General features: G+C 40.2%; 1 protein-coding gene across 1 annotated transcript in view; it reads left to right on the top strand.

Annotated features, from left to right (window-relative positions):
- RPAP2 (RNA polymerase II associated protein 2) overlaps positions 1–21,514 on the top strand; it is a 49,468-nt gene extending 27,954 nt beyond the window's left edge. Inside the window, exons 12-13 of the mRNA XM_077333014.1 lie at positions 17,746–17,895; positions 21,094–21,514. Coding sequence (XP_077189129.1) covers positions 17,746–17,895; position 21,094 — 151 coding nt within the window. The 3' untranslated portion in view covers positions 21,095–21,514. The remainder of the gene's footprint in view (positions 1–17,745; positions 17,896–21,093) is intronic.
- The last annotated feature ends 2,094 nt before the right edge of the window (positions 21,515–23,608 follow it).

Raw genomic sequence — 23,608 nt, 5'->3', positions numbered from 1 at the left:
GGTCAGTTTGTTTAAGTAAGGTAGGAGCTTTCATAATTTGGCCTCTCGCTGACCGCCTCAGAGGTGACAAGACTTGAAGGAAGGACGATGGAAACAGGCGCTGCAGTGAGTGCTGCTGGATCTGCAGATAGCCCGGCATTCTTCTGCGGTCAGGTATGTGAGGGAGAACACGCTTCTCCACTGTGCCTGAACTTGGGCAATTTGAGGCAGTTAGTAGTGAGGGTCCATCTTGCCTGCCAAGTCCCATCTTGTTGCTTTAATTTCTCTTTAAAAGAAGAGAAATCACTGGTGGCTTGAAAACTGTGTCATGGTTTGCCTTTCAGTAGAGCTGAAACCGTTGAGCCATCTTTGTGCGGCTTTCAGCTTGAATTACAGGGTTGCAGAAATCTTATTTCCGAGGCTGTTTATGACTGCCCTGCTGCTTCTTTTCTTCTGGGCTTGCTGGGTCATTGGAGTCTCTGGGACGGAGAAGTGCTCACCAGCCATTCACAGGTCGAGATGCATTGTAGGCCAACCTCACAGCATCCCCAGAACTGCACTTACTTTGATATTACTTCAGTCTGACACATTGTTCTGCTTTTGGTGTCCCAAGGAAGGCTATACTAGGAGGCATTAGAGCAGGCTCCAGCGAGCCTTACATCAGGGTCACCCCAGCCAGAGACTGCTCAAACGACTCATTAAATCAGAACACAGAAAGTAACTTTACTTGAAGGCCTTGGAATCAATTATTTACTGGCTGTAAGAACAAATCTTTTGTCATTTTTTTATGATTCGCTTTTCTGGTTGAGTTCCTAATGTGTGAAACGGATCTTATGAATTTTTCAAGTGGTGTCTTTACATTTAATAAAAGGGTGCTTGTTTTGTTCACAAGCAAATACGTGTGTCTCTGCAATGAGCTGTAAATGTTTCCAGATATAAATGCTTCGAGCCCCCCCCCCCCCCAATAATTCACTTTCCCAGGAAGAGTAAAGTTTGTGTTGTCAAACTGGGAATCCAGTGTCACGGTTACATTATTTTTCTTCGGTAAGAGTCAGAAACTACTGTCACAAATGGGAGCCATTGTTGGGGCATATTGGACTAGAACTAGTCAGTTTAGATATCTGCGTAGGTTTGCAGAGAGTGGCTGGCTCAAAGTCATCCAACAAACTTCACAGCTAACTATGCAGTCCTAAGCAGAGTTAGACCATTCTAAGCCCATCGAATTGAGTGAGTTTTAACACGTTTTAAAGACTACAGTCCTTTATAGGATTGCAGTGTAACTTACTTTACTTAATTTGAGAATAAAATCTGATAATCCCAATCTATGGATCTGTGACAGAATAGCATGATAAAATGATGGCAGCCCTGTTGGGCCCTGAAACAGCAAGGTTTGGAGATGTGTTCATACAACCAAAATATCGGAGGGCACTACATACTGGTCTCAAAGCCAGTTTAACCTGCATGTCTAAGTTGGTGGTGCTTATGAGATGTGCAGGGAAAATTACTGATTGCATCATGAGCTGAAAATCAGCCTGACCTCATAACAATCCAGTGGCTACTTAGCTGTGTGGTCATCTGTGGTGAGCTTTGCTGGAAGTCAGCAGAGAAGGACATGGTCTGCCTTTTGCCAGGACAAGAGGTAGGAAGGAAATGGTGGCAGGTTTTTCTTTTTGATTTCAGAGGCAAAGAAGCTGCCCCATGATTGCCAGGTGCTGAGGAGGGAGGGAGGGAGGGAGAGGCCTACACATTTTTAAAAAATCATAATCGAGATCTCAAAAAGTGAACAGTGATGCTCAAAAGCTCATATCCTGCCACAGATTCTTTTAGTCTTTAAGGTGCTACTGGACTCTTTGTTCTTTTTTAATGGAGATTTGTGTTGTTAAAAGTTGAGAACTGTTATCCTGTATCTTTTACAGGAATTATCTGGCCTCAAAGGGAACAAAAAATAAATGGGAAATATGCTCTAGGATTCAGTAGTACTGTTGCAGGAATGGTAAAGCTGTGCTGTATGTAGAAAACAAAAACATTATTCTGGCACAGAGATTTATATAAGTAAAAAGGTAAGCTATGAAGATTGACATGGCAAATCAGAGAAGAGAGCTGGTTTTTGCTAACCTACTTTTCACTACCCCTAAAGGGGTCCCAGAGTGGTTTACAAACACTTTCCCCTTCCTCTCCCTACAATAGACACCCTGAAAGGTAGGTGGGGCTGAGAGAGCTATAAGAGAACTGCTCTATTATAGCAGCTCTAATGGAACTGTGATTAGCCCAAGATCACCCATGGCTGCACGTAGAGGAGTGAGCAATCAAACTTGTTCTCCATATTAGAGGCCATCACTCTTAACCACTTCATCAAGCTGGTTCTCTCAGCCAGTCTGTTTCTGTGTAAGTATTGCTCATGTAAAAGCTGTGAATGGCAATCAGGGAATCAGACCCACACTTAACACCCACAACTTGTGTTATCTAGTCCTCAAGCAGGTGCTGGCTCTAAGAACACAGATTGGCAGGTCAGATGAGTGGACACAGTTCCCTCCACACATCTTCTCTACCAAAAGGGTGGTCTTTAAACCTTTAGCCAATTGCTGTTTATTTAGATTTTCCAATCTGTTAGCTAAATAATACTAGTTGCCCTAAGCCTGACATTTTGGAAAAATTCAGTCTGAACCAATCAATGACTAGATGGCTTGTTAGCCTTTTTTTTGCTGATATTTCTGCTGTTAGCTAGCAGTTCTTCCGCTGTCACAGAATTAATGTGTTTATAATTGCAAGAAAAATATACTATTAGCAGATATAAGTATTTCCCCATTTGCTAGGTATCAAATGAAACAACTAAATAGATACTAGTACAGTATTTTGAGGATGTGTTCAAATTGGTGAAGAGTTGTGCTACACCATCCTGGGCACTTGGCTGTTATTAGTGTATACCCCTGGTACAGTCTAATGGAAAGCTTTCAAGATAATTTCCGGAAACGTCTGCTTTCATTTTATTTATCTGATCGGGCTGGTTCCAGTGAACTGTGGTCAGTTTCATCTGCAAAGCCAGTGCCAACCCCTCCCCCCTAAGAGCCTTCGAGGGTTTCCAGATATTCTGGGAGCAGCACTGTAAGCGCTGGGGCTTTAGAGTTAAACAAATTCGAAACTCTCACGATTGCTTAAAGGAGAGCCATTGCTAGACATGCACTTTAGGAAAATGTGTCATAGGCACATAGGCTCTGGAGGTTTGTTTTGTGAGGAGCAGGAATACGGAGACTGAAGCATCTACATGCAAGTGCTTTGTTGTATATAGTAGCAGTCAATAAAGCCCACTTATTGCCTATAAAGGTTTTAAGGCACTCAAAGAATGCTTTGGAAAGAACTCTTCTTTACTTGTATTCTAGTAGATTTTACACATCTGATACAGTCAATATATGTAGTCATTTTGAACATAAATTGCAGGTGGGTTTATTAAAAAATTTTAAAAGGTGATAAAGATGGTGACTCCACAACCTTCCTTCCTTTACATTTGGGTCATAAGTCATTGCAAAGGAGTATTCATGAGTATCCAAAACATTTTCCCAAAAGCTGTGCTGCTTCATTTGACTCTCTTACAACATTCTTGCATAGTAGTGCACTTGTACCATTGATGCAATTCCATGTTTCACTTCAAATTAAAATCTGTGTCCAGTAGAATTGTTTTTGTTTCTAAAGTAATGCAATGACTAAATGGTGATCTATTTCATTAGAAAAGTGCTTTTTAGAAGTGTAGCTGGATTAAGGTTGTCATATTAAGCACACTAGTTATCATGCCAACTGAAAACTGCGTGGTCCTTCTGACAATGTGCCTCCCTGATTGGCCCTCACTGGGGAACATGTCCCTAATAGGGACCAATCTGAGGCTGTTCCTAGTTCCCCCTTCTCCTCCACCTCCATGCCGCATCCTGGCACTTGCTGTGAGGAGAAGCCAGGGAAGGTTCTCTCCACCGCTCTCCCTGGCCTCCTGCCTACCAGGAGAGGACACAGAAGGTCAACCAGACGCGCTCCATGCCAGCCATGCAATTCTTGCCATGGGGCAGGGAAAGCCACCTGAGCACCAGGAGAGGTGGAGGAGCTGCTAGGGCTCTCATCCCATTTTTAAACTGGGCTTTCCTACTAGTAAGGGAGTAGAACCTACTTGGCTCAGTTTTCTGAGTTAACATGGCCAGGGTTAGAACTGGAAGTTGTTTTTAGCGAAACTGCTACACTAAAAAGAGAAAGCAAAGCTTCAGTTATGTGGGCATGACCTTATCATGGAGCCTGACCTAAAGAAGATTATACATTCTTGTATTTACAAGCCTTTGGGTTTATTCTGTGAATATAAATCATAGTTTCACATTTTATGTGTATCCCCGCCTACCCCTGTATTATGATGGCAACTCTATGTGCTATATAGCAAAACAAATTAAGAAATTATGCTAGGTGTAATTCCAAAAGTTCACTCTCCACCCTATGTAAAGAGACACATACATTGCATTCAGGGTTGCTCTGAAGAAAAAAACACATACTGGTGTAACTGGGCGTCTGTTGGGCAGTTACCAACAGGATTTAGACATAAAAGTTTTGCATGGAAATTCGTTTGGGTTCACCCATTGAGCAAACCTAACTCAAACATATCCTTGAATAAAGTATATTACATACTTGTGGTGAAAATGGCTCTTGAAAATGTATTCACTTCCTATTAATAGCTAACCATAATATATGGAATATAAACATTTGTAACCTTGAAGCACTGTCCATCTGTTGAAAGGAAAACATGCTGTTAACCAGATCCTTTGTGGTTCAAAGCATCAATCAATCATATCCTCTAATCTTCTAAATCCAGTGACTTTTCATTGATTTAAAGTTGGAAGAGGTATGAGGACATGCTTTTCTTAGTCAGAACTCTTTCCTGTATGCAATCATGAACGGGGAAACCAATTTTTGGGAAGGGAATCTACTCCCAAATCTCTCCCCTTCAGGACTCTTTTACCAACTCTTAAATATACTGCACTTCTGGGCCATATTCAGTCCTCATTATCAAACTGTTGGAGGCAGGGACTTTTTCTTTCAGTTAGTTTAGAAGGTCCTGTTTTTCTGCCAAACTGGTAAGTCTTCAAGGTGGCTTCTTTTTGCTGCTTTTATGATTGGCACAAACTACTTTTTTACTATTAGATACAGTGATTCTATCCATATATTTTAAGTGTGGAACTTTTGTGAGTGCCTCCAGGTATGCAAACAGTGCCCCCTTCCCCCCCCAACCCCCTCCCCCCCCAACCCCCTCCCCCCTGATTCCTCTGTATTGTGAATGGAGGCCTTTGGTCCCATTTAATTCTAGACATGTGCCCTCATTGATGACTAACTGTGTCCTGGGTAGCCTCTAATTACCATTTTTTTCCTTCTTTCATTTTTTTCCCAAGCAAATATCAGATTTATTAGGAAACTAGGGTGCTGTTTAGGGGTTGGCATCGGGGCCCATCTTCTTGCCGAAGCCTGGCACAATGTTGGCAATGCAGCAGTTTTTCTTCTTCTCTTGCTTTGCAGTCTTAGGAGTCTGGCCTCTCACTTTGCCAGCACAAGCCAAGGAGCCGTGGACTTTGCCTGGCATGCTAGCACCACGGTTGTGAGGTCACTGATATCACACCTATAATGGCATTCTCTTCCAAGGGAGTCCCACCCAAGAGAACCACTTTATCTTCAGATGCAGTGCCCTCCAAGGACTCGATGTGAGCCTTTAGGTGAGCAATTGGTTCTTGCCCAGACACCTCAAGGGTGTGCAGATTCTGTGAATGAATGAAGAGCTGCATGGTTCCAGCTATACAGATGTGCAGTGTCCCAAGGTAGAGGCTGGAGAGAAAAGGGAACTGCCGCAGCCCCACACACGCAGATGAGAGTGTTATGTCTTCGTTCAAATGTCACAACAGGCTACAAAATAAAGTTTGAGTCCAGTGGCACCTTTAAGACTGACAAAGTTTTATTCAAGGTACTAGATTTCGTGTATTTGCACATGACTCGAACTTTGTTCTGCTGCTTCAGACCAACATGGCTGCACACCTGAATCTATCAACAAACTACAGTTACTTCCCCAAACAAAATTCCATTGTGTTCTGCGTTAGCAAAATGTCACCCAGAATCTGTTAGTGATACAAAAATCAGTGTCATTCAGTCTTTATTATGGTTCACAAGCCAGAGAGAAGCAGTAGAGATCAGTGTCAAAATATCAAACATCTATAATTATTAATGGCTTTTAAATAGTATTTTACATTTTAACAGCTTATTTTAATATTGCAGTGATTTTAAGTTTAAGTCACCTTAAAGGGGACTATGAATAGGCAATACAGAAATATCCCAAATAAAATAATCATGAACTTTTTTGTATTGGGTTCCCTGCTCCTCTAATTTTACCCCAAATATTTATCTCACTACATATGGCTATGTGTTCTTCAGCAAAGCCATTGTACAGACTCTATAAAGTACTTCAGTCCTTCCCTTTCCAAGTACTAATGGAACTTTCTAAATATCAATATTTGACATTGGCAGAGGCTCTGCCTTTTTCAGAGTGCTTGTTAAAGAGTCAATGGCAAGTGTGAACTAACCCATAGAGAAGATTTGGTTTCAGTTAAAATCTAAAAAATTGTGATTATGAAGATACTGAATTCTGTATCCCAAGCCAAATTCTGCATTTACAGAACACAATCTTATGCTTACAGGCTCCATGCAGCCCCAGTTAAGTACATACTAGTGGCATATTGTAATTCAAGCCTCACAAAAGAGAAGGCCAAATCACTGCTCAAAACAGTAGGATGTTTTTCTGAATAAAATATAGAACTTGAAATCTACTTGGTGACTCTCAGAGACTTATACAAAGTAAAGTACTTAACACTAAACCAAATAGGGACTTTTCATTTTTGCAAAGTGAAGTTTGGACATTCTCAAATGCTTGTGCTAAGCAGCTATGAGTTTGGGGTTATTTTGTTCCATTTCTGTCTCTTTATTCAGCTGCTTTATTCCAGGTGTTTGGTTTGAGTGTTGATCTGAAATGGAGATAATCAAATTATATTGTGTTAGAAAGTTTTATACTATGATCAATTTTATTATTGTAGTTTCCATAGTAGCTGAGTACAGGTGAGCAAATTGATGAAGTCACATTTTGTCAACATGTTGACTTAAGTGGATAAATCTGGCATTTTTCCATGTGTTGCGCTTATTATATCTGAATTTGTCTTTTCCTCTATTTTGCCATAAGCATTTTGTCAAGTGTTTAATTCCATTTCAGGCAGTGCTAAAGACTCTGCTGCAGTTTTAGTTTAAAAAAAAATCTAGGAGATTTCAGTGCCTGTATTAAATTCTATTTTTTCTTATGTAAACATATTTTTGTTTTCTTATTTAGATTTCATTTTGTTAAATTTATTTCATCATGCAAAGCCAATGTGGTATACAAATTAGGCATTAGACTTGGTTGGAGAAAACCTGGATTCAAATCCCTGCTCCTTATTAGAATCCTTATGAGAGTTAGATGTCAGGTGAGGGATCTATGCCTTCCACCTTGAGAAAAGGATAAAAATAAAATTAATAATGTCTATCAACTCATAATACTGGATAAGGTTATAAGCATATCATGTTAAACTTCACCAAATAAAATAAATATGTTAGGGAGGAGAGAAAACATTTAATATATCAGTGAGTTATTAGAATTGTAGCTATGTCATTATTCTAAAGTGTTATGTCTTTCCTTGTGTGCTTATAACTTTTCAACTGAAAACTCAATTTCAGGTGAACTGTCCGCTTGTTTTCTCATAATTTATTTGGTGTCCATTTCCTTTTGTACTGTTGGATTTTATTAATTAGATAGCCTTTCCCTGCCCCCTCTGTTTTATCCTTACAACCACCCTGTAAGTGACAGGACCATGGCCACACAGTAGACTTTATGGCTGAGCAAGATGTTGAGGCTCCCTAATTCATATTCAATGCAGTAATTACTATAAAGTCAGGTTTGTACTGTTTTCTGTTATGGTCTGTAGATAACAGTTTATGCTGTCATCACTTGCCATAAACATTTACTTTTTTAAAAAGTGTGTGATAAAAAGATTCATATTGCTAACAAGCCTTTTGCATCTTCGCATGTTAGCACTTCTTTGGTTTAGAGAAGCTGGTGGTGTTATTGGGGTTTGAGTGTATGTGTTGACCTCATTGTATATCTGCCTAAATTGATTCTCAGTATGTTAGTGATACTAGGAAATTTTTCTATAGAAGCTTTTCTCTGTGGCTGTATTCTGATGAAAGGGTTTTATTACCATGCACCATTGATATAACATCTTTGAAGTAATCTCCTTGCGTTTGCTGTCTATAACAGCTAACAGCTGACAGATACAAAAGAATCCCCTTTCCTTATTGCAGAAATGGACAGGTGCAGTCAACATGGCTGTGAATGCTTATATAATAGATTATGTGTCTGCTCCTTTTTTAAATTATCTGTAACTAAAGCTCCCTTTAAATTTAGAAATAAATTGGCACCACTTCCTGTTGCAGCCAGGTACATGGGAATAAAAAGATCACCGTGTTCTGCAGTTTGGATTTGACATGTGTAAAACACAGAACATGGTACCTTGAGTGAGATGGGCAAGTCAAAGAGATGATGTTCAGGCATGGAGGAGAGTTATGTGTTTGCTGTTGGAATACAACACAAAATACATAGAGCCATGGCACAGTAAAGGCTCTGAAGAAGAAATTAGCTTTGAGAAAGAAATTGACATGGTAGGTAGGGAGAGGGATGTTGCTCCAGATGCTTGTCTGGTTGATGCTTGTCTTTGAGCCTTGTGTCCATTGCATCCGGAGCAGCTTCCTTTTCTTGACTGACCAAGTCAGCTTCTTCCTCAAAACCTATTTCTTTTTAAAGCTTTTATTACGCCATCAAAGCTTCATGTTGAGGGAAATGAGATACTGATAAAGAAGTTAATTTTTATGAAATGCTGAAATTGTTATATTGGAGCACTGTTAATAAGTACTTTGCTTTTTCACACTGTCTTCTGACCAGCCTCTTTTAGTAACAGGAAAAGTGACTCTGGAGTGGGATGTAAGAGACAAAGTCAAATGAGACATGAATGTTGGAAATGATCATGTTGAATACTCCCACTCATAGATTTCAATCAAATTTTCTCACACATAATCCTCCACATGAATATGTGGAGAAGAAGGGAAGTTGAGTTTTTTGTACTCCTAGTCTTTGTCAGCTGGTCATTATTTTGTAAATCTGTCTAAGGAGTGGTTTATCACAAAGGCCCTGATACACTGCATGCAAGTGTACCTTCTTTTGGATTAATGAGTAGAATCGTAGAAAATCAACTAACGTTTGCTATTTTGACAGGTCAATTTGGTTCTTTCAAAATGCTAGGACAGGTGAGGAAATAGTTACATGCTTAACATGAATAAAATCAGACATGTCAAATATTTTCCCAGCTGACAATACAATTCAAATCAAAATTGCACGTCACCAAACAAGTCTTGTACCTGCAACTTGTTAATGTTGCCGATATTGTGTAATAAACATACCACTGCCTCATACCATCCTTTAGATGGGCGTTAATGAAAGATCAGTTACTCGCAACACAGCTATTCTTCTCTACCAGATATCTTGGCCAAGACCACAGTTTTGATCAGGGGTTAATGGGAGAGTCTAAGCAAGGTTCAAAGTTCTCACATATATTAAAATGCAATAAATAAATAAATAAATAAATAAGACAGGCATTTTTAAACCTTGTCTTAAGAATACTACTCAAAAAGCTTCCGTCTGCTCTAACCATTTTAAGTGAAGAGATTATGTATTTGACATACATACTTGGGGTCTAAGTCCCATTTATTTAATAATTTATATAAAGAATGATTTATAAGAATTGCTGAGTTGACCTGAACAATTACAACTGCTGGAGAAAAAAGATCCTGACTGAGATAACAGAAAATGATTTCCTCTTCCTTCCCCATTTCTAAAAGACATGGGAACCTGCAGCTATTTAGAGGGAGAAAATCTAGACTTTCAAACTTGGCAGGCAGTTTCCAAGGATATCAGGTGGGAGGTGGGGGATACACCACCACAAATATATGCAATTAAATCAGCGCTTGGTTAGGCTGCATGTGGTGAGACTGCCAGCAGTGGGAGCAGTCAGCTAAGTTAACATCTGAAGTTCATTGTTGCAGAGAGCAAGTTGAACTTCAAGTCCTTGATGCCAGACCTCGATTTTACCGCTTTTATTTTTGGTAGCCTTGATTGAAGTGGATTGCCAATTAAGTGGGCAAAAGAGGACTCTCTTCCAAGATAGGGACTGGCATGTCACCTCAGTGCTGTTTTGTATTAACCCTTCAGTATTTAAGAAGGAAAAAAGGTTTTTAAATAAAATATATGGCTGCATTCTGTGTGTAAAATTTATCTTGGTGACTAAAGGAGCTTTGAGTGGCACTTAAAACAGGACTGGAAGTAGCAGTTGGTCTCTACGAACATTCAGTTTCCTTTAAAACAAATGACCAGTATTGTACAGTTGTGAATGTAAATTCCTCAAGGTAAATAACAAACATGCCGTGATAAAATCAGAATTTGGAGATGGAAAATAAGGACCCTATTATGGCTTTCCCTTTTTTGCTGTTTGTATTGGACGTATAGTTTCTTCAAAGGTTTCAGTTATCTTTATTAAGATGAAATTGGGTTATTTAGAAATATTCAGTGTACTTTAGCTTAGAACTGAGTCTGTCTTCAACCATCCTTCATGTCAGTAAGTTAGATGCCTACCCATTCAAGACCATCCATCAAATATTAATGTCTTCTAATGGAAAATCTTCACTCTAGAGGCACCCCTTTTTGCTTTTAACAAGATTTTTTCCATGTGTTTTGTTTAGCAAAAAGTTGCTCTGAAGGAAGAGACTCTTTTAAAACTAACTCCTAATGGCAAAAACATAGACTCTTAGGGTCTGATTAGTAATTGTAGCACATGACAGCATATGTTTTGATAGATGGCATTGTGGTTGTAAAGTTGCACCTCAATAATTTGTTTTAGATTACCAAGTGCATTTCTCCAATCAACACAATTACAATTGTATGTATTTTTCATTCAGAATATTCTAGGTTTCAAATTCTGATTGAAATATATGTAAAAATAATTTCAAATTTGTACTTTTCAACAGAATTGCTCTGTGGAAAGCATGTAGGCATATATAAAGGGTTTCCTGAATAAATGACATCATTTATTTTTTTCTCGCCTTCTGATCAGTACTTTCAGAGCAGTGTGTAAATACATTATCTAAAGATTTCTGTGCACTTGATGCATAATCCATTTCTTTCATCCTTTGCTAGCACGTTCAGTCTGCCAGAGCACTTTGTGTGAGCCACACCAGTTTTACATATCTTACAATCATTCACATGTTTAGATGGTTGACAAAAGAAAACTAATTTGTAAGCAGCCTTTGCCCTTCTTGCCGTATAAATAAAACTAATCTCTGTTGTTTCTGATGCATAATATGCTTTATTACTCTCTTATTACACGTCTATCATACCAGTGTCCAAGATGCAGTCAAGGTAGGTCTAAAATCCTGTTATCTGTATTGATGGACTTGTGGCCATCCTAACTCTTCACCACTTGCAATCTTAAATATTAAACGAAGTGCCATAGTTGTGTTTTAACACGAATAGTGGGCCATTTAGTTTACCGTTGCTTCCTGGAATACCTCTAAAAATGTGTTAATGTCACAGTTCAGACAGGCATGCTCTTTTTAAGCAAATGCATCTCTAAAAACTTCCCCATGATTGTATCTACCTGGTGTTATAAAAATGGCTTACTGGAGCTTTTACGCAGGAAAACGTGGTCTAGGGTGTTAATTTTTGTGTTTCTATCTAAAAGGCTGCACTAAATTCTTTACATATTTTTATTGTAGATGAACCCTTGTAAATGTTTGTATTGGGAGAGGTGTTTTCTGCGTATCACCTTATTTTTCTCCTGCTACCCAGTTTTCAGATGTCAGGGGAATAGGACTAAGGTTTTACCTGCCGCAGGAATACAAATGGCAAGCTTCCATGTAGCTCAGGGGTAGTCAAATTGCCAGCGAACGCGGGCAGGGGTTCATGAGAATTGTAGTCCATGGACATCTGGAGGTCCGCAGTTTGACTACCCTATAGCTACGTGACAAGGAGCCCAGTTTAACCATCCTGGATCAGTTTCAGGGAGGTAGGAATGTTGTAGTTCTTGAGGGGACGATATATTTGTTACTGAACTAAACAGGATTCACATGTAGTTGCATTTTGATATACTGCTACACTGTATTAGGCCAGTGGCAAGCATAATCAGTGGTATGTCTAAATTCTATTACTTTGTGTTGCTGGCTCCAACCCCCCACACTTTTTACTGACATAAACTAAGGTTTTAAGGCTGGCAATATTGTTGTGGTTGCATGGCTACCCTCACAACAACCATCAGAGGGTACTTTTTTATGTTGCAGGTGTTGCTTTGTTTTTTGTTTTTTGTTTTTTTTTTAGATTTCAGATTTTTCTGCAAAACTGAGACTTTCCCCAGGTTTGTAGAAAGATCTATCTTGTGTGTTTATGGCTCAGATCTCCAGATTTAAGTGTCATGAAAATTAGGTATATTGATAAGTGGGGGGGGGCACACAAGGATTTGCGGGTGGGCTTTTCCTTTCACCCCATGAAATTAGCCTTTCCCATTTTCCTGTTTCCTTCTCTCCTTTCCGCCCACCAGCTAATCAGCCTTTATCTGCTCAGCTGTCTGCAATTTTCCCTCCATCTTATCTCATCTCCTCTCCCTTGGAAAACTTCACAGTTTCAGCTGCTGACTTTCTATCAAGCAACCCCCAGATTCTTCCCTTTCCATGCTTCCTTTTCTCCTTCTTGCCACCAACATTTTATCTGCCTCCTATCTTCAGTTATACATACTATTTATTTACTTCATTTATACCTCACATCCCCCCCCCAGTGGGACCCAAAGCAGATCACATTATTCTCCTTTCCTCTGTTTTTTTTTCTTCACAACAACCCTGTGAATTAAGTTAGGATGAGTGACTGGGACAAGGTCACCCAGCAAACTTTAATGGCAGAATGGGGACTTGAACCAGGGTCTCCCAGTTCCTAGTCTGAAACTGTAACCACTACACAACTCTGGTTTGTTTGGGATGACTGCAGTAGCAAGCAGTCAAAGTGGAAGTCATGCCCATGGTAGCAAGTCTTAAGGTGGTTGCTGCCAGGCTTGGCTTCAATGAGTCTTCTTTGAAAAGCTGAAATCGCCCTGGAAATGGTCCTTCTTCTCCTCCTCCTTTCCCCCCACCCCATCAAAACCAAGGCTGGAAGGTTGGCAAGATTACCTAGGAATAGGCACTCAGGGCATTAAAGCTGCAGGTATTTTATTTATTAGGGTTTTAACCTCCTGCCCCCCCCCCCCAATCTGCATTTTCTGCCAACCTGAGGTATTTCTCACATTTGTAAAAAAATATAAATAAATCTGCCTTATCTGTCCATGAGTCCAGTATCCAGATTTAAGTATCCACATATGGACCCAAGTGAAAAATTAGACATATTGTAACAATAACTTTCAATTGTTAAACCATGACAAAACCAATGTTAAAATGCACTGTAGGTTAAATTTAAGAAGTGTGTTCTCTTGTATTGCACAAGGAGCTTGATTTAGATGGATCAGAACATTTTTCAAAATAGATTGGCTACCAAAATTTTAGAAGATTTATTTTCAGTTTCAAAAACTCAAAATAACCTGTCAAAGCAGTTGAGCTCATATTATCTTGCTATCAGATTTTACTGACAAAGAGTGTATTTTATGAAAAGTTTGCTATTTATCCCCCTCCATTTTGGGGAGGGGAGGAAAGTTAAATAGTTCTAAATGTCTTTCATGTTAACCAGATGCCATTTAATAGTTTATTTAACAGCAGTTTGGTGCCGTTGCTTGTCTTAGCATGAGTTTTCATTCAGACTTGTGCAGCATATGTGGAGTAGCCATCTGAATAAGGGTTTATCATTCTGATGTACTTTGACACTTAAGTTTTTTTTTTTTAATGAGGTTATACCTACCATATGTTGGATAGATTGATGTAAAGGCTGCACTACTTTCCTATCTGTAATCTGAGGTGCATCACATTATTATTCTATAGAATTTGATGTATTTGCATAGGTGGTTGCCCTCAGGCAACCCTTGAAATACTGCTGGAAGTTTTGTGAATAGTCAGGGGATAATCACAAGGAAGAGGAGATATTAATTGTTCCTTAGGACCAAGGGAGCCAGTTTGGTGTAGTGGTTAAGAGAGGCGGCTTCTAATCTGGAGAGGCAGATATGCAGCCAGCTGGGTGCCCTTGAGCTGGTCACAGTCCTATTAGAATTATTCTCACAGAGCTGTTCTCTCAGAGCTCTCTCAGCCCCACCTACTTCACAAGTAGCCTGTTATGAGGAGAGGAAGGGAAGGGAAGCTGTTTTGAGACTCCTTTTGGTAGTGAATAGCAGGATATTAAACACTAACTCTTCTCCTCATTGCTCAGTATGAACTGAAAGTATACCCTAAGGATGCTAAGGAGGTCTTGAGCTGGGGTTTTTTGGATTTTGAAATTTGTGCTTACTACTTTAGTATTCACTGCTTCAAGCAAGGCCTTTTATGCACGGTGATTTCCTTCCCTTTTGCCCTGCATTCCCCTGGGGTGTATTCTTCTCTTCTGCATGCCAACTCACTTTCATTTCACAGGAGTGTCAGGCTCTCCCCCCCCCCCTTGCATGGGTTTTACTGTCTTCAGCACTCAGTTAGTTTGCCATTAGAGTATTCCATTGTTTTAAACTCCTATTCCCCTGATTTTTCCCCTCCTTGGCTTTTTAAAATAAGCCACCCTTTAGTCTTGAGAGAATCAGGGTTCAGTATTAGTATCAGAACTATAGATAAGTCTTCCTTGTGGATCCCCTCCAGCTGCTCTTCCCCCTTCTTCCTCCCTACATATACCTCACACAGCAGGTGTGGAGGTTTTGGGGTTTGTTTGTTTGTTGAAAAATGTACCCAAGGGCTTCCCTCTCCCCTTCCCTTCTCATCTTGTCAATTTCCTTTTTATTATTATTAATTAACTCGGTACAATTGGATTCCTGTTTTTTTTTAAACATATTTAATGACACATTGCTGTTCATTAAAATAAAACCATTGGAGAAGCCGTCATGTGCTGTTTATCAACTTAGGCCATATAGTTCAGTTAGCAAGACACCAGTCTGAAGATCAGAATGTTGTCAGTACAAACCTACCTGTGGGTGTTTATTTTTCTCTACACACAGAATTCAACATGCTGATTCAATTTTACTTTTGATTTGCTTTTCAAAAGCTCATGTTTTTAAAATGGCTGTACCATCTTTCCTAAAACAAAACAAATATAAACATCTAACCTGAATGTGATCATGGCACCTGCCTGTATTCCATAGAGAAAGAGTGAGGAACAAATATAATTAATAAATACAATATAACTAAAAGTGAGGACTAATGAGGAACTTGCAGGGAGGTCGCATTCTGTTCTCCCTGCCTTTCCTTCTTCCCCTCTCCCCCACATGTCTTTCTTTTTGCTCCTTAGAACCCTTACTTCGGTAGTGTTTTTATTTTATTCTAGTGTGCTAGATTCATAAAACACAAACTCCAAATCTCTGGATGTTTCTTTCTTGCTATGGCTGTTTAAAAGTGTGCTCGCTCACTCACACACACACTGTTCATTTGTTTATCTAAAGTACACTTACCAGAATGCTTAAAGGAACAGAAGCATGGCTAAGAAATGCACTGCTCTGATTACTCACCCACTTCCATTGATCTGCAGCTTCTGAGAGTTATTTTATTCATATTTTATATGCCCACCGGCAATGGGTAAGTTAAATTAAATAATCATACGAAAAGCCTCTCTGGGAAGTGTCCAGGCATTTGTAGAAATCATGGCACACAACAAGGCACATAAAGAATTTTATTTCGCACCTCTGATGGTTTGAGATTGAGCAGTGTTTCATGTTGGTTAAGTAATTGGAAAATAGCAAAGGTCATATTTTTGTTTGGGGGGATTTATTAGAGCACAGATACAAGTTAGTTTCTAGATTAGAGAAATTAAGGTGGCTTTATCATGCATGTCTCCATTGATTGCTGCTGCCTTCATCACATTATTATACATGCATCCGGTCTGTTTTCTGTATGCAAGCTTTGCTAATTGCCCAGGCCCTGTGATTTTCTGTATTTAAAATGTAAGAACTGGCGCAACCGATTAACAGTCCATGGTGTTACATTGGCGTGAATAGGATAGTCATGCAGTCTCAGTGCAGATTCCTTTCTGTTTGCATTGATCTGGCCAAGTTCTGCTACACACATAGGCCTTGTAACATAAACACAGAAGATCAGCAAGAGAACTAGAGCGGCATAGTAGTGAGAGTTCTGGATTAGGGCAGGGAAGACCTGGATTCAGATCTCTACCCTGCCATAGTGCTCACACACTCTCAGTCCAATCAAGTCAGCAGTGTTGTTGTGAGAAGCAAATAGAGGAGTATTTCCAGCCACCCACCCACTCCTTTCCCCAAAGCAGAGAGCCAATCCTGGCTTTTCTGTTTTTCATTGAAATAGGAGGTGCTTCAGAGCGATTTAGGGAGGAGAAGCAGGGGCTTGCATCATCGAAGGATGTTTGGTGTGGAACTTCCTAACATTCTGTGAAATGTCTGAACACTTTGTGACTGGACGCACTCCCCGTGGCAGCCATTATGTTGTGGTTCGCACTGCATATTCTCAAAATTTGGCAAGTACTTACAAGTTCAGAAAGGACCCCTGGACTAATTTGATAGGCAGCAGCTTTCCGAGCATAGGTCCTTAACAGAAATGATAGGGATTGTGTCCAGCACATGCACATACTGTACCATTGCCTACTGAAGGTATGCTGTTCTACAGAATCCTGCTCCTTGGATAGTGGAAGAAGATGGATGCAAAGACTTGCCTTCTGCATGCAGTGGGTGTCACTGAATGCAGCAGTAGAAATGTAAACCAACCAGTACATGTGGCAAGCTGTCACATTACCATAAAAAGGATAATCATGCAGTCTCAATGAAGATGCCTTTCTGTTTGCCTTATAATGTAGAAAGGAATGTGTGTTATGATCTTTCATCAGGGTCTATTGCATGCAATTCATTACTTCTGCATTACTGGTTTTTGATTCTGACTTATTACAAGAACATAAAAGAAGTCATGCTGGATCAGGCAGTGGTGTGTGCCTGCTGCGAGAGTATTTAACCAGTGTTCGATCCATACTTTGTGCATGTTGATATTTTAAGATTTCTATCCTGCGCCTTCCTCAAGAAGCTCAGAGGAACATATCTTCACCTCCCACCTTTCATATCCTTCCAACAACCCCATGAGGTGGATTGGGCAAAGAGAAAGTGACTGGCCCAATGTCATGGTGCACTCCGTAACGCAGTTTGGATTTGAACACAGATCTCTCCTCTTCTTCTGTAGTCTGGCACTGTTATTATTGTGTATTGCTGGGAAACCCAGCAGGACTTTACTGCTCTTTCCCTTACCTGAAAGAAAATGTGGAGATTGTTCTGGTTCACTTATTTATTTCAAAACATTGTATGAATTTTATAATGATTTTTACAGGAAAAATGTTACTAACCAGTAATGAGAAATCAGTGGAGAATTCTTACCTTCAGAACTGTTGATTACTATTTGGCATTGCTAGTGTGTCTATTTGTAAACTTTGTGGATTTTTAATTAAAAATTATTGTTGTATTTCAGATTGTCACAGTCTATTCCTGCCTTCGTGCATTCACAGCAGAACCCAGTATATACACAGTTCATTACTATTTTGTTCGAAGAGTTACATTTCACTCATGAAGACTTTGAAAATCTAAAAAGAGTCTTTAGAAGTGACCACTTCCTTCACTGGTCAGTAGTTCTTTCTTTTACCTTGTAACTTATTTTAGTTTTCTTCCTAATAAAATACATTCCAAATTATAGCTTTAAAAAATGGTAGTACAATATCATGAGAAGGAAAACAATGGGGTTGCTGAACAATAGTTTTATATATTCACAATACTTTTATCCCATTTTCTCCCCTCCAGGGTCTTAAAGTGGGTTACAATGTAAATTAAGACCACAAAACAGTAAAACAGCACACAGTGACCCTACAGTATAATTGGCCAACTACTGAGCTCAACTCATAAATGAATCCTTTATATGTTTGATCTAGTATATAAACTCATGGAAGATCTTAGTGAAGATTTTCCAACCCCTAACATTGTTTGAGGATCCTGTCAACATTTCTTGCCAGGTCTTCCTTGCCATGGCAGGGTATGGGGGAAGGTTGAGATTTGGGGGTAGAGCCTGGGGGAGGGCAAGAACCTCAGTGAGGTATGATGCCATAAGAGTCCACCCTCCAAAGCATCCATTTTCTCCAAAGGAAGTGATACCTGTATTTTGGAGATAAGCTGTAATTCAGGGGATCCCCAGGTCCCACCTGTAGACTGGCATCCTTCCTTGGGACCTAAGCCAACGCCATAAACTGACTAGAAGCCTCTGTTAATCCCTGGCCAAAACCATAAATTGACTAGGCAACTCTGTTAATCCCCAGACGAAGTTCAAGTTCGAGTGGATCTGTGAGATTTTGTTAGCAAAAAACTGTATGGAAGTATTGTAATTAATAGCCAATCCCTGACACGGAAGTTGGCAAATGCTGAAATATCCTAAATGCTATTTATCCACAAAGATTATTCCATTTGCATGTTGAACTTTGTTGATAAATCAGCAAACCATAGGTTGGATTCCACAGAAAAACATGCAATTTAGATTTGTCCCACAAGTCTTCTTTAAGGGCTGATAGATTTCCCTCCCACACTTTTCTGATGAACAAAATTAACCACATTTAGAGAAGAAGAGAAGGAACCGAAGCAAGGGAAATTGCCAGAAAGATGACCCTAGGTCGCCATGGAACCCCATTGAAGAGAAAAGCTGGGTGTACATATCTAAAGTCAATTAAAAAAAATTTCCTCCTTGCAATCCATCAAGGCAGGCGGAGGCAACTTTTCTTGTCCTCCACCCCACCTGCCTGTGTTATGCTGGCCCAGCCAGCTCACTCAAGTATATACTATTTGGATAAGATTGATAACAGCACTGTTCATGCATGTGTTTTAAAAGATTATTTAAAAGATAGTAACAAGCTCTTGTAGCTAAGTCCATTTTATAAATTAGATTCATATAATGTCATAACAAAGAATCCTCATAGGTGGTTCAAACTTGAAATTTCAGGACATTCAAAAGATAGAGTATCAGTTATAGAATTTGATCACTCCCTATTTAAGCACACGCAGAGTATGTTAATCATCATAAATAACAAAAGCAGTGTGTGTTAAGATGGGGCATCACTTGGAGAAGCCCTTGTTGGGCCCCAGTTTAAGCCTTCTGTTCAGTTACGTGTTGCCACATTTTAGGAAGGATGTGGAGAAGCCAGAGAGGATTCACAGGAGAGGAACAAGGTGATAAAGACTTTAGAATGCAAGACTTATGAAGCAAGATGAATCAGGCCAGCATGTATGTGTTTTAGCTTACAAAAACAGATTTTGCAGGAAGCCATGAGATAGTAGTAAAGATTGCAAAAATAAACGTTCTTTTTTCTTTTTTCAAACGGCTCTTTTCACTGCTGCTAAAGGGAAGAGAGGAGCCTGCAAGATTAATTTGCTGTATCGTCAATTTAGGCTTTGTATATTAGAAAACAAATATTTCTAAACTATTAAAATTAGGTAATAGATGACATTGTTGAAATTGAGAATATTCTCTTGCTAATATACAAAGAAACCTGTATATCAGACTTTCTTTAGTTTTTTTTTAATGGCGCAGACATTAATGTCTTGCTTTATGATTTTTAATTACAATGTAGACATTGGTGTAGTTTGATTTAGTTATTTTTAAAATTGTTCCAACTTCCACATGCAAAGGTGTACACCTTCTAAAGCATGAAATCAAATGCCACTAAATTTCAGGGTATTAATCAGGCTGGATATGTTAATGAAGCATTATACTTGCAGAAAAAAACATTGTAAAGAAAATACAATGGACTTTAGCATCCTTCCTCTCTGACCTGGGCATCCCCGCCAAGGTTGTGGCAGGGCTGTTCAGGGTGGATGTGGGGGATCCCTGCCTCCCTTCCCTCTGACTCAGGCAGGCCTGGTGAGGCCAAGGTGGGGCAGCTCAGGGTGGGGCGAATGCTGGTGGGGGCTCCCTGCCTGTCTCCCTCCCCACCCCAAACCCAGGCAGCCCCGCCAAGGCCTGGCGAGGCTACTCAGGGTGGACACTGGTGGGGGCTCCCTGCCTCCCTCCTCCCCAACTTGGACTGCCTCCTGAGACCTGGCAAGAGGTTTTTATGGGGATTGTGTTTTAACTGTTTATGTTGTAAAACGCCCTGAGACCGATTTGGAGAAGGGCGGTCTAAAAATTAAATAATAATTCTTTTTTTAAAAGGCCATGGCAGGGCTGCTTGGGGGGGGGACTGCCAGGGGCTCCCTGCCTCCCCCTCGTCCTGGGCAGCCCCACCCTGGCAAGGCTGCGGCAGGGCTACTTAGACTGGGGGCCACCTTACCTCACTGCCTCCTCGCCATGTGGCTGGAAGGCTGAGGGGGACGCAGTCAGGGACAGGGTGTCCCCTAGCTGATTGATCCTCTGGGGGGGTGAGAGTCCTTCCCAAGGGAGGTGGAGGCAGCCAGGGGCAGCGCATCATCTGCCTGATTGGTGCTCTGGGGCAAGTTATTATTATTATTATTCGATTTATTTCCTGCCACTCCCTACAGGCTCGTGGCGGATAACAATAGTCTTAAGTGACTCCCCAGAGGCCCAATCAGGTACGCAATGAGTCTGGCACAACTCCTCCCATCACCCTAATCACGCTTTATTTATGTTACAGATTTCATGTGTGCACTGACAATGTATACTCCTTTCCTTTTTATTTTTCTTATATGTAGACTTAGACATTTAAAAATAATTTCTGGATCATTTCATTTGACCATAAATGCTTTTATGCTACTGATCAAATGTTATCTTGTGCGTTTTGCTCACAGAGTATGATAATTATCCAAAATTGATTTCCATTTCTAGATACCTGCCATGTGGTCACCAGACAACATAATTTCCCGCACACAACGTGGAAAGAAAAAATAAAATCTTATTGTCATCAGTCTAGTTCCTGTGAACGCAGAAAAAATTTTCAAGAAAAAAGATTAATACACCACCACTGAATTTATCAGTCTAGCCAAAATGAAGATTTTATTATGAAAAATTGACTTTGCCTAAAAGCACAGAGAAAACACCAAGAAAAGTTGCCCAGATTGTTTGCTGTCTTCATCATATTGTATCAAGAGGTTGCCAAAGAAACCTTTAGTTTTGGATAAGGATGTTTTGTGATTGAAATTATTTGAAAGTCCAGATCATATTTTGATGGCTCTTAATTTGTCAGTTTTCAGGAAAGTAGCACCTTGCAATCTGTTTCAATTTTATTAATAAAGTGTCAGAGACATTAGCTTTTTGTTTTATCACAAAATAATATTTTTCTAGACCTAATAAGATGATATTTTAATGACTTGGCTCCTGGAGTATGTTGCAGGCCAAGTGCCTGTATTTGCTCCATGACCATATTCTTTATCAGTACAAATTCTTAATCGCATCTTCAGAAATGGGAGGGCATCATACAATTACTCTTCAGGATTATGTTCCATTTATGTTATCTCTGCAGCATTTGCAGTTAAGACTGCTGCTCTATAGGTCAGTTTGCTAGCAAAGCCACAATCCTACACCGAGTATGTGTGCAGAAGAGTTTCCCAGCTGCGTGTCTGCTTTCTGTGACCAAGTGTACTGTGGGTGGGCTATCTAAAAGTGCAAAATAATGTGGCTTCTGTCCGCCTCAAGACCTTTATTTTCACAGGGTTTCATTTTTACACTTCCTGTTGGCTTTCTAGAATGATGTTTTACAGCTTTATTGTGGGCTCACTCTTCAGACTGTGGATGCATTTAAACGGGTTGCAAAGCTTGCAAGGCATTCACTTTTAAGAGGTTATAGTTGTCATTGTAACTGAATAATATACATATTCTTTTAACATCTCCTTTTCAGACTACTAGGAAACTCTATATCGATTTCCTAGAATGAAAAGAGTGTCTTTGTTCTGTTCTTCTGCATTGTTGAATCATGGCAGTGTCTTTTCCTCTTCAATGAGAATTTGTTTCCCCTGCATGTTCTAGTTGCAGTTAGATCTAGAAGGGATTGTAAAGATTACAATCTGCTCCAGGCCAGCCCAATCACATCAGATCTTGGAAGCTAAGCAGGGTTGGCCCTAGCCAGTATTTGGATAGGAAACCACCCAAAATCAATAGAGTTGCCACATGAAAGCAACCAATGGCAGGTTGCTTCTGAATGTTTCTTGTCTTGAAAACCCTATAGGGTTGTTATAAATCAATTGTGGCTTGACAGCAACAACAACAATCTGTTCCAATGTGAGTCATTTTTAGTGGTATATCTGGGGTGGAGAGGGTGCACTCCCCCCAAAGTGCAGCTTGAAGAAGGCCCTTGAAGGAGGGCCCTTGAACCATCATGCTGCATCCAGGTGAATGTCTTTTTGAAATGCAGTTCTGACTGCAACCACTAGGGGTGCTGGGAAGTTTGAGCATAGCAAAAAGCACTCTAGGATCAGCTGGACTTCCTTTTCTCCAAGGTTGATGCAAAATTGCTTAACGGATCGTACAGCCAAGCCAATAGGATGATAGCTGCTGCAGTAATTGCTAGCCTACTAGTCAGCTCAACCAGATCTTGCTCCTATTTTTTCCATCCCCCCCCCCAAATTATTTTTACTTCATGGTCTCGGGACCTTCTCATCCCTATCCTGCTTGATGACAGAATATATTTAAAAGTAGTATGGCAGCAATAATATTATGAACAGAAGGCACAGGGGTGACTGAGTATTGTACATTGCTCTGGTTCTGCTAGGCTTCCAATTCCCCACCACCCACCCCAGACTATGGTTCTGTGCTTGATAACAGCTGGCATTGCCACAATGCTACTGGGTTTGCTGGGCATTGTATGTTGCATTGGTTCTGCTGGCCTTGCAAGAATGCCCCCTTCAGTTTTTCTGGTTTGACTTCAGTCCTTGAGAAACAATAGAGGATGGGGGCTCCTTCTTTGGGATATAGTGTATTTGTTAATATCAAGTGTGGTAAAGCTTGTAACCAGTATTGCGTGATCCTCTGACTAGAGTTAGTAAAATCTAGTACAAAGACAGACTACTAGCTTTCAGAAATGCCACGTGGATGTTTGGGATGGTCAGCTCCTGATTCTTTCTCATACACCTGCCAGCATCCCTTCCCCACCCTCAGCTTTCCCTTCTTGCCTCTTCCTAGGAAAGCATTAGCTGAATTTCATGGTGCCGTTCGCTTGGTGGAGCTCAGTTGTATGGTGCTGGCTGGGCAGGGCCTAATTGTACAGCGCATAACCTACAAGAACTTTCAGGGAGCACCTCATTTCTCCTTTGTGGTTTTTTTAATTTCCTTTTTTTACCTCCTCCCAGTAGCGAGATGTATTCTCCCCTCTCCCTGCTTCTTTCTCTCCTTGCTGTCCACCAACCTA

The sequence above is a fragment of the Paroedura picta genome, chromosome 4, assembly GCF_049243985.1.
Source record: "Paroedura picta isolate Pp20150507F chromosome 4, Ppicta_v3.0, whole genome shotgun sequence".
Lineage (NCBI taxonomy): Eukaryota > Metazoa > Chordata > Lepidosauria > Squamata > Gekkonidae > Paroedura > Paroedura picta.
This window is presented reverse-complemented; position numbering and strand designations above follow the sequence as displayed.